Source organism: Myodes glareolus, chromosome 18 (assembly GCF_982192425.1).
Source record: "Myodes glareolus chromosome 18, mMyoGla1.1, whole genome shotgun sequence".
Taxonomy (NCBI): domain Eukaryota; kingdom Metazoa; phylum Chordata; class Mammalia; order Rodentia; family Cricetidae; genus Myodes; species Myodes glareolus.
In genome coordinates, this window is record NC_142043.1 from 30,762,793 (window position 1) to 30,778,368 (window position 15,576).

The window sequence follows — 15,576 nt, forward strand, 5'->3', positions numbered from 1 at the left end:
TTTGTGTAGGAGGAGTACCCACTTGTACATCTTGGCTGCCCGGCTAGCTTTGCCCAAAGTAACAACACAGAAACTATATTAATTAAAACCCTGCTTGGCCCATTAGCTCTAACTTCTTATTGACTAACTCTTAAACATTAATTTAATCCATTTCTATTAATCTATATATCGCCACGTGGCAATGGCTTACTGGGTAAATTCCCTGTCTGTCTCTGGCAGCTCCATGGCGTCCCTCTCACTCTGCTTTCCTCCTCCCAGAACTCAGTTCCATCTTCCTGGCTACCTAAGTTCTGCCCTATCAGGCCAAAACAGATTCTTTATTCATTAACCAATACAAGCAACACATAGAAAGAAGGACCTCCTACACCATTTTTGTGTCTGGTTTGTTCTTGTTACTATGCCTCTGTCATATAATGGAAAATCAGGTATAGTGTTATTCAGCATTGTTCTCTTTGCTTAGTTTTGAGATGTTTATGTTGTAGAATTCTTGATAATATTGCATTACTTATTTCTTCCAGAATCTTCTCACAGTTTCTCATTACTCAAACTTCAATATTTTGCTTCTAGATTTAAAAATAATCACTATATGGTCTTGATATTTTGTTATTAGATTGTGAACCTATCTTCAAAATTTAGTCTCAACTCCTACCATTTTTAAGCTGTTTTTCTTACTATAGTTAATTTAAAAATGAAACTAATTTGAGGAGTTATTGGCAATTTGAACATTTATACTCTATTAAAATGGGCCTACAATATTTCCAAGACCTAAATAGCAGAGATTAATTTAGTTGCTTTAACTATTTACTCAAATTATAAACACAATTCTACTGTTGAGTGCATAGTCCAAGGAAACATTCACATTTCCATTTTTATTAAAAAATGTATTCTGTGCTTGTGATTGTATGGTGTCTCATGACTTTATATCCTATCGTTGACTCCAACAACAGAGAATACATATCATTTACATGAAACATTAGTGAGTCATGTAAACCTTAGCTACTAATAAAAACCTACTTGATTTTTAAAGTGTACAATTAACAGGTAAAGTACATTTTTAGAAAAGCTAATATGGCATTAAAAGAAGTCTCTGCTGCTCTCCATTTCTGTAATTTGATGCTGAACAATGCTTATAAAACAAGAAATGAAATTTCTGAAATTCTGCACACAACTAATCTGCATACATCACCTCAGATATTAAAATTTACACTAGAACATAAAAATCAGATTAAAACACAGATAAAGATGTTTATAAAATATAATAAAACTTGTGGAAATCATATTTAAGGAATTTATATAGCAGTAAATAAAGTAATAAAAGAGCAGAAGTAGAAATTTCCTTTGCATTGCTTTCTTCTATAGTCTTCTTTGCATGCCAGCCAATCATTACGTGGATGGAGATATGATGAAGGAATACACCTTTGGATTTCCACATCACCAAGGTTCTACAGTATTAGCAATAGTAATTGTTGAATAAATATATTCACTGACAAACCAAAGCAAGATAACATTAAACATAAAAATTTCTCCACCTTCAAGAACTCTTGAGTAAATTGGGAGTATAGGGACCTTGGGGGAGGGTGGAATGAGAGAGAAGAGGCAGGGAGGGGAGCAGAAAAAAATGTAGAGCTCAATAAAAATCAATAAAATGAAGAAGAAAGACACACACACAAAATTTAAGTCTTTAAACCATTACCCCTAGTATATTAAATATCATATCCCATAATGTACTGATTATCATTAAATAGATGCTACCTGGAAATGTGAAATGTTTTTATTTCTCTATACACTACTCTCTAATTAGTGAACTTTTAAAATTTATGAGTAGCCATATTCTCTAAATACTACAAAGCATATGCCTTAATCATGAAATAAAAAAAATATGATTATTTTAAGTTGGTCCTGCTGTTGCATGCCTGTGTACAAGGTTTTGGGAGGCTGAGGCTAGCCTATCTGATGTTTAAGGCCACCGTGGAATACAGAGTGAATTCAGGACACTGTGGAATCTCAAAGATCATACTTAACAAAAGAGGGCTGGAGATGCACCCTATTTACTGAGTATTGTACATGAGACCATGTTCAATCCATAGGATGATAAATAATTAATTAACTAACACTGAAAGAGTAAAAATTCAAACATTTATTTTAAATATATGAATGCAAATAATTTGAAAACAAAAAATAAAATAGGAAAAGTGGCTTTATAAATTTGAATTCTCTGATTTTGAAATTGGACAAGGTTTGGTTATATCATTTTGTGGCACTGTAGTTGACATGTAATTATTGAGCTATTGCTCACACTGATATGTCAGAGAAGAAAGATAACTGAGTGAATCTATCACAAGGACTAAAGAAATAGCAAGAGTTTCAAAGGGAAATTGCAGAATTGTTCAGAAAGAGGAGTGAAAATGGGATTTTATTTAGCTCTTCTTCATGATAGGAACATTACTAGAAATAATCATAGAATGACCAAATTCTGTCTAAAAAAGCCTAACTTGGAGTTTTAGGGGAGGCGAAGAATGACAGACAAATTCAGTGTCTTTTCATGACAGACTGACAAAGAAGCCATTCATGTAACAGATTGGGACTAACTTGAGCTTCAGTGTGTCTCCTGTTACAGTTCCCCTGCACAGAGTAGGAAGTAAAATGCGGGAAAGGTTCAAGTACCAGGGACATTGATCAGAAGTTCATTGTTATCACAGATTATGTAATGAAGAGCATTTACTTGAAGTTGCCAGCGTTCTGGTTGTAAAAGGATAGCAGGCTAGGAAAGATCTGAAGAAAGAGCTTCTTGCGACTTATGAAGCAGTCAGTTTAAAGTTATCTCTTAATATACTGATGACACTTAATGCTGAAGTAGAACAGTAGAAGCCTGATGTCAACATGCTGAGTAGTAACCAATATGCACATAACTTACATTTAAATGATTCTGTTCAGTAAGACACTTGGTTTAAGTGAAATTTTAGTGGATAACTAATAAATTCATTACAAATGCTCAAACTCTTCAACAAAGCTTTGTATAAGTAAGCAATGTAAAAACTATGGAAAGATTGCTGAAGTTGTATACATGACAAAAATGGAAGTCAACAGATCTGTAAATGGAAGGTGTTAGTAATTTTTCTGAAAGCTTTGGAAAAACATTTGTGTAAATTAGTAAGTTAAAAAAAATAATGATATAGTATTCATTTGAGACCCTTGTATAATAAGTAGTATATATCTTATCCCTTTGTGAGTAGTCGGACATTAAAAGCAATTGAATTAATATATACTTCAATGCCCATCTTAATGTCCATCATCACTTTTTCTCTCTACAGAACACTATGGACAGAAGGGTTTGATGCATTTGTAACAAAAGTAAAAATTATTCCCATTCATAATTGCACTAGTCGACATTTGGGGACTGTAGAGTAAAGCTGGCAAAGAACAAGACAAAATTTATTTATAGAAGATGTGATAATAACTGATAAAAATTAGTGAGAACAGGTTTTCTACATCCCAAATATGTCTCATTCCCACAGATGACTCCAGCTTCTGCTGGCCCTTTGCCTCACTATCTAACTCCTGACTTACTTTTCCAGCCTTATTATCACTTCCCAGCTAGAAATCTGTGAGCCTGCAAGCCCAGCACTGGTGAGGCTGAGTCAGGAGGATCATGAGTTCAAGACCAAACTGATTATCAATGACTGCAAGACCAAGGCAAATTAATGTGGCTGTCCCCTCCTTTCTTTTCTTTTTTTTTTTATTACTTCATAAAAATTTCTACTTCTGCCCCTCCTCCCAATACCCTCCCACTCCCCCCACTCCCTCTCCTCCTCCCTCTCCAGTCCTAAGAGCAGTCAGGGTTTCCTGCCCTGTGAGAAGTTCAAGTTCCTCCCACCTCCCTCCAGGTCTAGGAAGGTAAGCATCCAAACAGACTAGGATCCCAAAAAGCCAGTACATGCAGACGAAACAAGTCCCAGTGCTATTATCAATGGCTTCTCAGTCAGCCCCCATGTCAACCACATTCAGAGAATCTGGTTTGTTCACATGCTCGTTCAGTCCCAGTCCAGCTGGCCTTGGTGAGCTCTCATTAGATCAGTCCCCTTGTATCAGTGGTCCTGACTTCCTTGTTCATGTTCTCCCTCCTTTCTACTCAAGACTGTCCACTGGCTTCCAAGTACAATCACACACACACACACACACACACACACACACACACACAGAGAGAGAGAGAGAGAGAGAGAGAGAGAGAGAGAGAGAGAGAGAGAGAGAGAGAGATCAGAAATCATCTCCTGTCCTACAGGATCGTAAATTATCTGTCCTATATCTCCCACCATACTCCTTTCTTTGTTTGCTGTTCTTCTGCCAATCCAGGTTGCTCTTTCCTCAGCTGCTAGTCTTTCTTGTCTGTTTCCTCATGATGTACTCTTCCTTAACATCAAGACCTGAACTGATTTACTCTAATAGGCCCTCTGCCCGACTGCATCCCTTGACTCTACTATCATGAACACCTTTATTAGTTTTGTGGTGTATGTTTTCTCTCCCCACATATTTATGCATATGTTTGTTTTCCTCATTAGAATACGTACTGTATGAAACCAGGACCCTTTCTGTTTTCTATTCTATCTCTGGTAGGCATAATAGAGACCCCATTTTTATGAAAATCTTAAAATGAAAGAATGAATAAGTTGTTTAATTATGTTTACAATAGCCTCTCTGGAACATTCTTAAAAGGACAAAATAACCATTTTCCTTAAAATTTCTTAATTACAATCTTTATATTTCATTTGACCCCTTTAAGATAGACTTTTAAAATGTTTATAATATAATAATATATAATTTATTTTTGCTGTATTTTAGAACTGGATTGTTATTATTTTTAAATATTTTCTTTTCTTAGGAATCATTCCAAATAAAAGAAAAAATAATATAAACTTAAAATATGCTTTGCTCTAGTCTCCATTTCAGGACAGCTATGTTTGTACATATTTTATGCAGTCAGAGGACATAGTTTTCTTGTATCTTATTAGAAGCTACATACAGCAGCTAAGTGGATCATTTTGTTCATAGTAGCTACAGTCATGTTGCATTACCACCTATTAGTTACCATTGGCAGAGGTCTCCATATAGCAGTATTCACATAATTGATTGCACGGTGCAGTTTCAGCCTTTATCAAAATTATCCAAATTTTATATGGAATAGAAAGAACATTCATTATACTATGGTGGCTTATGTTTCATTTCACTGAATTGTGTTTTGTGGTTTTTTTTATTCTTTCAGAAATTGAGAAATTTCAAGGTTCAGATGGAAAAAAAGAAGACGAAGAAAAGAAATATCTCGATGTCATCAGCAACAAAAACATAAAGCTTTCTGAAAGAGTGTTGATCCCGGTGAAACAATACCCAAAGGTACTGTGTGCAGCATGCTGTTCGTTGTCAGTGGGTTTGCACAAAATGATAAATGTCTTGGTCTTTATTTGCCTCTTTTTGATAAAAATTTAAGGGTTTGCTATATGAATATAACAAATTCATACTAACTAAACACCAGGAAAAACTGAAAGTAAAGTGATGATCTTAGTCCATTTTTATTTTGGATATGGAAAGCATAATTGCATATTTTAATCATTATTTCAGCAGGGCAGTGACTTACCAATTTGTCCAGTTATGCACACACCATAATTAAGTGTGTTTCTGGATTACACACACACACACACACACACACACACACACACACACACACACACACACACTTATTATAAAAGATAATAGAAAATATACAACATTAGCTAATCACTGGAAAATTGTTATATTCAGGAAACTGTGTAACTGGTATCTTGGTTTTTATGTTCTTGTCTTCTGTAGTCAATTTCAAAACTAATTATGGTATTGTTTCCAGTGTATTAGATCTCTAAATACTTTTGTACTCAGAAGTGATTGATTATAATATAATATATAGCTTTCATTGACAAGGTTTTATGGGCAATGTTAATTAGTTTCAGTGAATAAAACGGGTTTTTATTTTGGCAAATAAATGAAAAAATCAAAAATAGTTTAATAAATCAAGCTGATAATACTTTCTAATGTGTGAATCAAAAGCAAGGACCATATAATTATCTTAATAAATAAAGATTACAGAAATGAATGTATGAATGTTATAGTTTACCAACTGTCTTTTAGTGTGATAAATTGTAGTAAATATAATTAAGTCAAATGCTTTGTTTACAGTCACCTAGAATATGGAAAAGGCCATTATATCAACAAACCATAAAATTTAGCATACAGATGATATTTTTAAGGAGCAAATAAGTATTGGTTTTAATTTGTTAAACAAGATTTAGTCTGCTGTAAGAAGTGCATGATCACCGGGAATATGTTTTTGTCATAGATGTCATTTGATTTTTGTGAATATCAGCAGATGGGACCATCAGATGACCATGAGTGAAGGAATTTATTGAATAGCAATTGATTATGATAGCAATGTGGACTATGAAGAAAGAATTACTAGTTTTATTAATCAGCTATATTTGCAAATAGATAGTTCTTTCCTTAATCTAGTAGTAAATATGGCATGACTTCATACAGTCCCTTGGGATGACCCTTGTCATTCTGGGTTTCTGAAAGCATGGCAGTGGAATGCTTCTCTTCTGTCTCTGGCCCAAGGTCACTGACAAAATGGAACACATTCCGAGACAGAAATGTGTATATATTGTTAATGCTGAATATGAGTCCACAACTGATCCATAATTACAACTATTGAAACAGAGATATTACTTGGCATCACATTTTTATATGTTGTACAATTTTCTAATTAATTTAGAGATCTGCAAAGAAAAAAATTTAGAAATTATTTTTGCCTAGATAGTTTTGAATTAGAATGCTTAAACTAGGTTTAATATTAGAATGCTACAGAATATGTGACATTTGTGCTACAGAGAAGAATGCTGGACTGTTGCAGGTTTTTCAAACAGTATTTTTGTTACGGAGAGTGATTTTTAGTGTACATTTTGCTCCCTTTTTTGAAGAGCGGTAGTTTTAATTTGTCTGACGCTTGTGTGCTTGTGTTGCTTCTCATGTAAAATGTGGGAGAATTTGAAAGATGACAGCAGTAAGGTGGCAGTAGGGAAAGTAGTCTACTGACAATGCAGGCTTCCGAAAACCCCCAGTCCTCTAAATTGCTGAAGAGCCTGCTGGTCCTTTTAATATTTTCAGTCAATATCTGTTCCATTTATTTACCACACAGATGAAACTCTAGATTCCCTTATCAAAAGAGACAATACTATGAAAGCGGCTGTCTACCTCATGCTATCCTGTTTAGTCACCTATCAATGTTACCCTATTTGGTTTTTATAACACAATAATAAAATCGTATTTCCCAAACACACCCTGTTTTATCATGTTCGATAATCTTTTCAAAGCTCACTCTATTTATTGCAATGTATTGATTCTCTCTGAGGATTTATTGATACTTCTCACAGAATATCAGAAAAAATGCATTTTGAGCACGGAACTTTAGCCAATTCATGCACATTCATGAGATCAGTTACCTTGGTGTGTTTTAGTATGGTGACACGCTGAGCAGTGACATGGATATAAAATTTAGCCCTCGTTATTAAAATGTGGCTCATCCTTTGTGGTTGGGCTCTTCAGAATGACCTGCATTTTGCAAGACTCTCTGAGACTGTTCCCTTGCCTTGATTCCTGCTGTCTGTTTGCACCAGTAATTAAGGTATTGATGGCACAGTCCTTTCAAACAAAGGGCAATAAAGAACTGTGGGAATTCTTGGGGGAAATGACCTTATCGTGACTTTTCTGCATGACATTTTTCAGATAGATTTTGTTTCAATTAGTCTCCAATTTCAGACTAATTTGCTAACTTAGTTGAAAACCACAAGGAATTGCAAGAAGCTTAATATCTTAAATTATAGAAACTATATGAATGCTGTTGAAGCATTAAAATAATGATTTATCTAGCAATAACATTATTTTTATTGATTTAATTTAGAGAAAGTAGGCATGTTACCAGATATTTTAATGGACAGTTCTTATTATTTTGGAGACAAGATTTATATGAGTGTAGTGAGGAAACTTGAAAAAGAAGAGTGAAATGGTGTTTTTGCACAAGGATGGATACTAGTGTCAGATGTTAATTTGGTGCACTGTAATAACTTCTTAGTTAAATGATTTATTTAATTTTATTTTATATGCATTTGTATAAAAATGTCAGAACCTCTAAAATGGAGTTATAGACAGTTATGAACTGCCATGTGGGTACTGGGAATTGAATTTGGTTTTGGAGAGATGGCTCAGCGGTTAAGAGCATTGACTGCTCTTCCAAAGTTCCTGAGTTTAATTCCCAGCAACGACATGGTGGCTCACAACCATCTGTAATGATATCTGGTGCCCTCTTGAGGAAGAAACCTGGTCAGTCATATTCATCAACTTAGATGATAAAACCCAGGGTGGATAAGTTCAACAAAATCACCACACATTGACTACCAATGCATGCATCAACATTGCTAGGGCATAAAGTTCATTCAAATTTCAATTTCCTCTGAAAGAGCTTCCAGTGTTCTTAAGTTCTGAGCCATCGCTTCAGACCCCACCATAATAACTTTTTATTGTCTTTATGTTCTCAATAACATCAGAGAACTAATTTAAAATGTGGATGGACATATGTACAAAATTTTCTCCCTCTCTCTCTCTGTTTCTGTCTCTGTCTGTCTCTCCCTCCCTTTTTTTTTCTCTCTCTCCCTCTCTCTCTCCTGTTCTCTCTCTAGCTCTCTCTCTCTCTAGCTCTCTCTCTCTCTCTCTCTCTCTCTCTCTCTCTCTCTCTCTTCTAGCTCTCTCTCTCTCTAGCTCTCTCTCTCTCTAGCTCTCTCTCTCTCTCTCTCTCTCTGTATACATGGTGTAGAGGTTCAGAAAACCAGGATGTCATTCTTCAGGGGTCATCTACCATTTTTTAAATAAGCATTGTATATATCTTTGCACTTTCAAGGACATTCAGCAATTGTTTTTTGGTATGTTAGGCTCATGATTCAGTGTCTTCCCATGAAAATGATGCCCCATCTGTGGTAGTTTGAATGTAATTGGCCCTATAAGCTCCAATTGAGTAGTACTATTACAAGGTATAGATTTTCTGAAGTGCCCTTTTTGGAGGAAGCATGTCACTGTGTGGGTGGGTATTGAGGTCTCCTTTGCTCAAGCAACATGCAGTGTGGTACACAGTTCACATCTTGTTACCTAAAATTTGAGATGTAGAACTCACAGATCCTTCTCCAGCAACATGTCTACCTGTATGCTTCTTGTAATGACGGTAATGGAATAAACCTCTGAAACTGTAAGCCAGCCCCAGTTAAATGTTTTCCTTTATAAGAGTTGCTTTGGTCATGCTGTCTCTTTACAGTAATATAAATCCTAACAAAAACACCATCCTTAACATTAGCTTCTCATCCTGAAATTCACTATTCTGTATGTCATACTTCAACTCACACTTTGTAGTTTTTAATTAATTAATACTTAATTAACTCATATGCATATTAGAGTCAGAATCGTTTTCGATTTGCCAAGCAAGCCATTGTTGTGGCTCGTGATTACTGCTGGGGCATGTGTAAACTGAGTTCTGTTTTTTTTTTTAAATGAAAAATACATTTTTTGTGCAATATATGTTCATCAAAATTTCTCTATCCCAAATGCCTCCAAGATCATCCCCATCTCTCCACATATCCATCTCTATACCTTCTTTCTTTCTCTTTTTAAAAGAAATAAATCAAAATCATAATTCAAAAAAAAGAAAAGCTTAAGAATCACTCACATATACACATACATATACAAAAATGGAAATCATAATATGCAAGAAAAAGACCTGAAAAATAATGTCTAGGTTAGCAATACGAGACAAACAATATCTACAAAATATCAGTGAATTTATCTTTTTGGTTGATCCTGTCTTTTTATTGTGAGTCATTTGATATTATTTTATTTTAGTTAGTGGCAGTTTGTCATGTCTTCAAGGAATTCCCAAAGAGAGTCCATGCTGACACTCAAAGCTATTGTGTGTACAAGAAAGAATAGAAATAGTTTAGAGTACAAATCTCAATGAAGCAAATTTTTAATTTTGAAAGATTAAAATATTACATATTTGTTGAAACATAGATGTTGGTCATAAGAATCCAAGATGTACAAGTGTCTAGAGCTTTACTCTGTTTGGTTGATAATTTTTATGTGAAAATGTCCAAGAGTCTGGATAAATTTGAGGAGCATTATAAAATCAGACAAGAGTGGCTTCCATTGTAAGAGGGTATTTCCTTGTTTCTAGTGCACTGTTTGGTCTACCTGAGCAATTGATCCTTTCAGTAATTTAAAACAAAAACAAAAGCAAAAAAACCCTTTCTTGCTATACTCAGAATCCTCTAGAATACATTAAACCTTTTCATCAAATAAATTTGTTCCAGTGATCACTTTTTATTTCTCAAGTTTATTGTTACCATCTTTTAAAAGCTGCATGTATGTGTATATATGTATGTATGTATATAATATCCAAGAGTCTAAATCTGCCTCATATTCTCACATTTATCCCCTTGTAATATAAAATAGGGCATTTTTTCTTTCTTTATCTTATCAAATAAATTTCTTATATAGATCAATGTGAAAAACTGGAGTATCAGAGTATGTTTCAAAGCAGCCCCCTTACCCTGTGGCCTTCTCCTGGGGCTGTCTGCAGATCTGAATGGAGATGGTCTCTCCTCCGGAGACCTGTCCTCTCTCAGCTTCTCAGCTTTATGTTCATGAAGATGAAATGCTCAGCACTAATTTTCCATGAATGCTATCCTAATTTAATAAGTATCGATTGTGTCCCATGATTATAGACGTATGGAAACAGACTACCACATTCAAAAGGCAAACACATTTTGTAGAAGTTTGGTGCACCTCTATGTATTTTTAAATGGTGTTGTCATTTGGAAAATGACTGTAGAGCTAGTTAACACTGCAGGGAGAGTGTCATGTAGCACTGACTTTTTTTTAATGAAATACAGAACATATTTGACAAGCTTTTAAAATTTCAATTTAATTCATATCAGTTGCCTAGCCTGTCACTTTTGAATTTAAATATCAGTTGAAAAATAATGTATGACCTAGATGCAAATTCTATATCAGGACACTTATTCCAATATGCTTGGGAACTGCATTATCTTCTTGAATTTATCCCATTTCCATCAAAATTTAGAGATATGCAATGGTACAATACTACTACTCCTTTCTTTCCAATGACCTTTTCTCTTAGCCGGTGACCTTCATATGCCCTTTAAAGGCTTTGCTTTCTCATTTTGAAGTTTTACTTATTCTCACCATCTCATATTGACAATAAATTATCTTTTGAGAAAATATTTATTTTCCACTTTTATTAAAAATAGATTATTTCTCACATAATATATCCTACAATTTCCCCTCCCTCTACTCCTCACAGTCCTCCCCACCTCCTGTCTCATCTGGATCTGCTCTTTTTCCACCTCTCATTAGAAAAGAACAAGCTTCTAAGGGACAATAACGAAATAAAAGATAAAACAAAAATTATTACATTAGAGTTGGACAATACTATCAAGCAGAAGAAAAAGAGCCCAAGAGAAGCTACAAGAATCAGAGGCCCACTTCTTCACAAATTCCCATAAAAACACAAAGTTGAAAGCCATAAAGTATAACACAGAAAACCTGACACAAACTCATGCAAGCCCTGAGCATGGTGCCTCAGTCTCTGTGAGTTTATACGAGCTTTGGTCATCTTTCTTTAGAGAACCTTGTTTTCTCCCTTCCCCTCTGAATTTTATAGTCTTTCTGCCTTCTTGTCCCCAGAGTTCCTGAGCCCTGAGGAGAGAGATTTCTTTTAGAACTCTGATTTAGGTCTGAATATTTGAGGGTTTCTACTCTTTATAATATCTAGCTGCGGTCTCAGTATTTGTCCCTATGTACTGCCAGAGGAAGCTTCTCTGATGATGGCTGAGCAAGGCACTGCTCTATGCATATGGAAGAATGTCATTAGTATGCATTTTCTCTTTACTTTTATTCATTCATTCATTAATTCAGTCAGTAGTATTTGGTTTTATCCTTGTTACTTAGATATTTATTCTTTTGTTCTTGCCCACTCAAGCATTGTCAGGTATGGATTCCAACTTGTAGGGTGGATCTTAAGTCTAATCAGGTACTGGGTGGTGACTCCCACCTAACATGTCTTCCAGGCAAGACAATATTGTAGATCAAAGGGTTTGTGTCTATCTTTATTTTATGTTTATCTTTTGGTAGTGTGTCTAGTCCCATCCTGTGCAAAAGATGCTAGAATATAGCAGTGAAGGCTCTACATAGGCACCAGATTCACTTCTCCATGTTCAGTGAGTTGTGTAGGTGTTGTCTTCAGCAATAGGGGCTTCCTTCACAAGGAATTCTTATTCTGAGTAAGTCTTTCAACATTCCTTTTTTTGGGCTTAGCCATCCTTATAAGCATGTCCTTTTATGTCCTGGAATTTAGCCTGTCTTTCTTGTTTCCTAAATACCTTTGCTCCATTTTAGCCAGTTTTTTCCATGGTATGGTGATACCTTCTTGCCCTTCACTTCTACTCCTTGCATACAAAAAGAATATGTGATGGAATTGTAAGCTTGTTTATCTGCAGAAATGTGAATGGTAGACAGGTAGATATGAATGCAGGGGTTCATACAAGGTCTTTATGTTGTTTCTGCTACAATTCAATGTTATTTTCCTAGTAACAAGGCTAAAAATAGAATAGGATAAAAATATTTAAAATAGTAAAATAGAAAACTCAGTGATATATGGAATATTTTTCTTAGAACAGGTGAATATGTAATAAACACTAAGAATTAAGTGGGTTTTCTATAGGTCTAGTATCACACAGCTTTTATTTATTGTTAAAGTTATCTTAATATCATAATGCTACCCTTCCACTTTGATAGATGAATAAACTGACTCTCAGAAGAGCTGTCTTGTTAAGTCTGTCATTATGAGGTAGTATCTCAGATGTCCATGTGCTGTTATGGGGATAACTCTGTGATCCTGGAGCTTCCTCCCATGCCAGTGGTGGGTAACTTGAAAGACCTCAAGTGTCCTAGTAACTTTTCTGCTGCTGTGATAAAATGCCGTAACTGAGGCATCTTATAAAACAGTGTGTTTGGGGTTAGAGTTTCAAAGAATTAGAACCCATGACTGTATGTCTTGCAGAAGAACAGCAGGCAGGCAGGCAGGCAGGCGGGAAGGTGGGCAGGCAGGAAGCGTGACAGAGTACTGAACCAGGGGTACAGAGCTGACATTAACACACAACCATGAAGCAGAAAGATAGGGGAGTTGGTTAGAAATTATGTGGGCTTTTGAAACCTCAATGCCTGCCCCAAGTGGCACATCTCCTCTACCAGGTATACATCTTCATTCTTCCCAAACATCTCTACCAACCTGGGACTTACCAAACTCTCAAATATATGAAGCTTTGGTGACTTTTCATTCAGAACCACAACATGGTTTGAATGAACATTTCTTTCTTTGCCTGTTGTGGGTAACTGCCTTGGCCTGGGAGGTTCTTTCACTGTAATTTTGGTACATACCATCATATAATACCTAAAAACTTGACCCTAAAAAGGAATGAAAAACTCTTCAAATAAATTAAAAGAATAGGATGAAATGAAGCTTTTGTCAAATGAAAAACGGTGAATTTTCTGTTTTTTATATGTAGATATAATGAAGTATAGAGACTGCTGCTCAGGTTTTCTCATCCCCAAAATGTTCCTATTCTAGAAGATTCTGTTGTATTTGATATTTTTCTTTTATTCCCATTCATAGCTGTGATTTTTTTATTCCAATAAGTATCTTACAGACAATAAATTCACAGTCTATATTACATGCATTGTCTTCTTTTGGTTTCTGGAACAACATAATTTTATTGTCTTTTACATATGGTTATATTCCTCAGATGAGTCTGCTGAGTTCTCTACTTGCATGTAACTTCTTATTGCTGAAATTACTAAGAAATTGTCCATATTTCATACCTCTATGATTAGTCGTTTCTTCAAAAAGAATCAATTATCAGAGGCATGTATAAGAATGTTGAGGAATCTTAGGAACCTGTTGTCCTTTGGGAGGAAATTGAAGTGATGAAATCTTTCTGACAGAACTCTTGTGCAAGTATACTTTGCTAGGGGAACCATGGAAAGGCTTATGTAATAAATGATGATCAATTTCAGTTTATTCTGCATTGAATTCCTCCCCATTGCCTTAGGAACAACCATACAAAGAAGGTAGGCATTTGATTTTGTTCTGTTGTGCACAGTTTTTCCAAGTCAGTGTGGACAGGAGAAATTCTGCCATACAGATGACAGACCTGTTTCCAAACATGCAGACAAATAACGCAGGCAGTAATTTTGTGTTTGAAAGACTTTCCATCATTTTCCTTCTCTCCCTCATCAAACAAACTGACTTCCAGGACATTTAAGGGCCTAGAAATTATTTTATCACCTTTTCTATTATTATTTATTGTTTCTGGAGGAAAATAGGCAGTTAATGGTTAAGACATTAGCAAACAATTGTAAAACAGAAAATCAGAAATTAATCATGTAGGCCCAGGGAAATAAGCAAGGTTCTGAAAGTATTTGAGAAGTACTTTTATTTTACATCTTGTGCTGATGTTTGGTACAGAAGTAGCCTGCAAGTATAAACAATGAACAAACAAAACCACCATGGAGATGCAGACCTTAGGAAAGAGAATCTGATTTCTAGAATTCTCACACTATTACCATTAATTACAAGTTTAAAAAAGGATAAAGGCATTTTATATGTGTTATGCATGCATGTGAGTGTGCATGTGTATATCTGTGTGAAAAGAAGAATAGAAAAGAAGTCATTGCCTACTCCAAGGAAAATATGTGCTGGGTGGTGCAGAAGCAGGCAGATCTCTTTGAGTTCAAGGTCAGTTTGGCCTACCTAGTGAGTTCAGAACAGCCAAGACTGTTAAACAGAGAAACCCTGTCTTGAAATAAGGAAGAAAAAAAAAGAAAAATATAGAAATCAGCAGGAAGTGCCCATGAAAATGTTCTGGTTGCTGGTCTAGCCAAAGGATTTAAAATGCCTGCCTTAAAGAACTAAGGCAAGGCATTAAGAAATAAAGACAATACGTGAATCATTGGAAGTATCAGTAAAGACTCTAAACCAAGCTCTACCTGGAATTCTACATCATAAAAGTATGAACATTTTGAAAATTACTAAGATGAATTCAAAGAAATATATAATCAGAAAACACAACTAACACACACAAAGATAGGGCTATAGTAATTGTTGAGTTCTTAGGACACAAGGGAAAAAAAGGTAAGGTGATCCTAAGGGTTTAGGGCATAAAATAAAACAGACAAAGAAACATTTTAACTATGGAGACGAGGGGACAATAGAGAGGACATTTGCTATGATAATAATGGAATTCTAAAATTTGACAAAAGACAAAATATAAATGTTGAAGAAGAAACCAGAACTCTAGGGAACTCAATGAGACCCACTTACAGACACTTTTATAAAACATTTTAGCAAGACAGAGAAAGAAATAAGCAGTCAGGGAGAAA

At 35.1% G+C, this 15,576-nt stretch overlaps 1 protein-coding gene across 1 annotated transcript in view; it reads left to right on the forward strand.

Moving 5' to 3' along the window:
• Nucleotides 1-15,576, forward strand: part of Khdrbs2 (KH RNA binding domain containing, signal transduction associated 2) — a 456,644-nt gene that overhangs the window by 86,168 nt on the left and 354,900 nt on the right. The window contains exon 2 of the mRNA XM_087898049.1: nucleotides 5,258-5,385. Coding sequence (XP_087754175.1) covers nucleotides 5,258-5,385 — 128 coding nt within the window. The remainder of the gene's footprint in view (nucleotides 1-5,257; nucleotides 5,386-15,576) is intronic.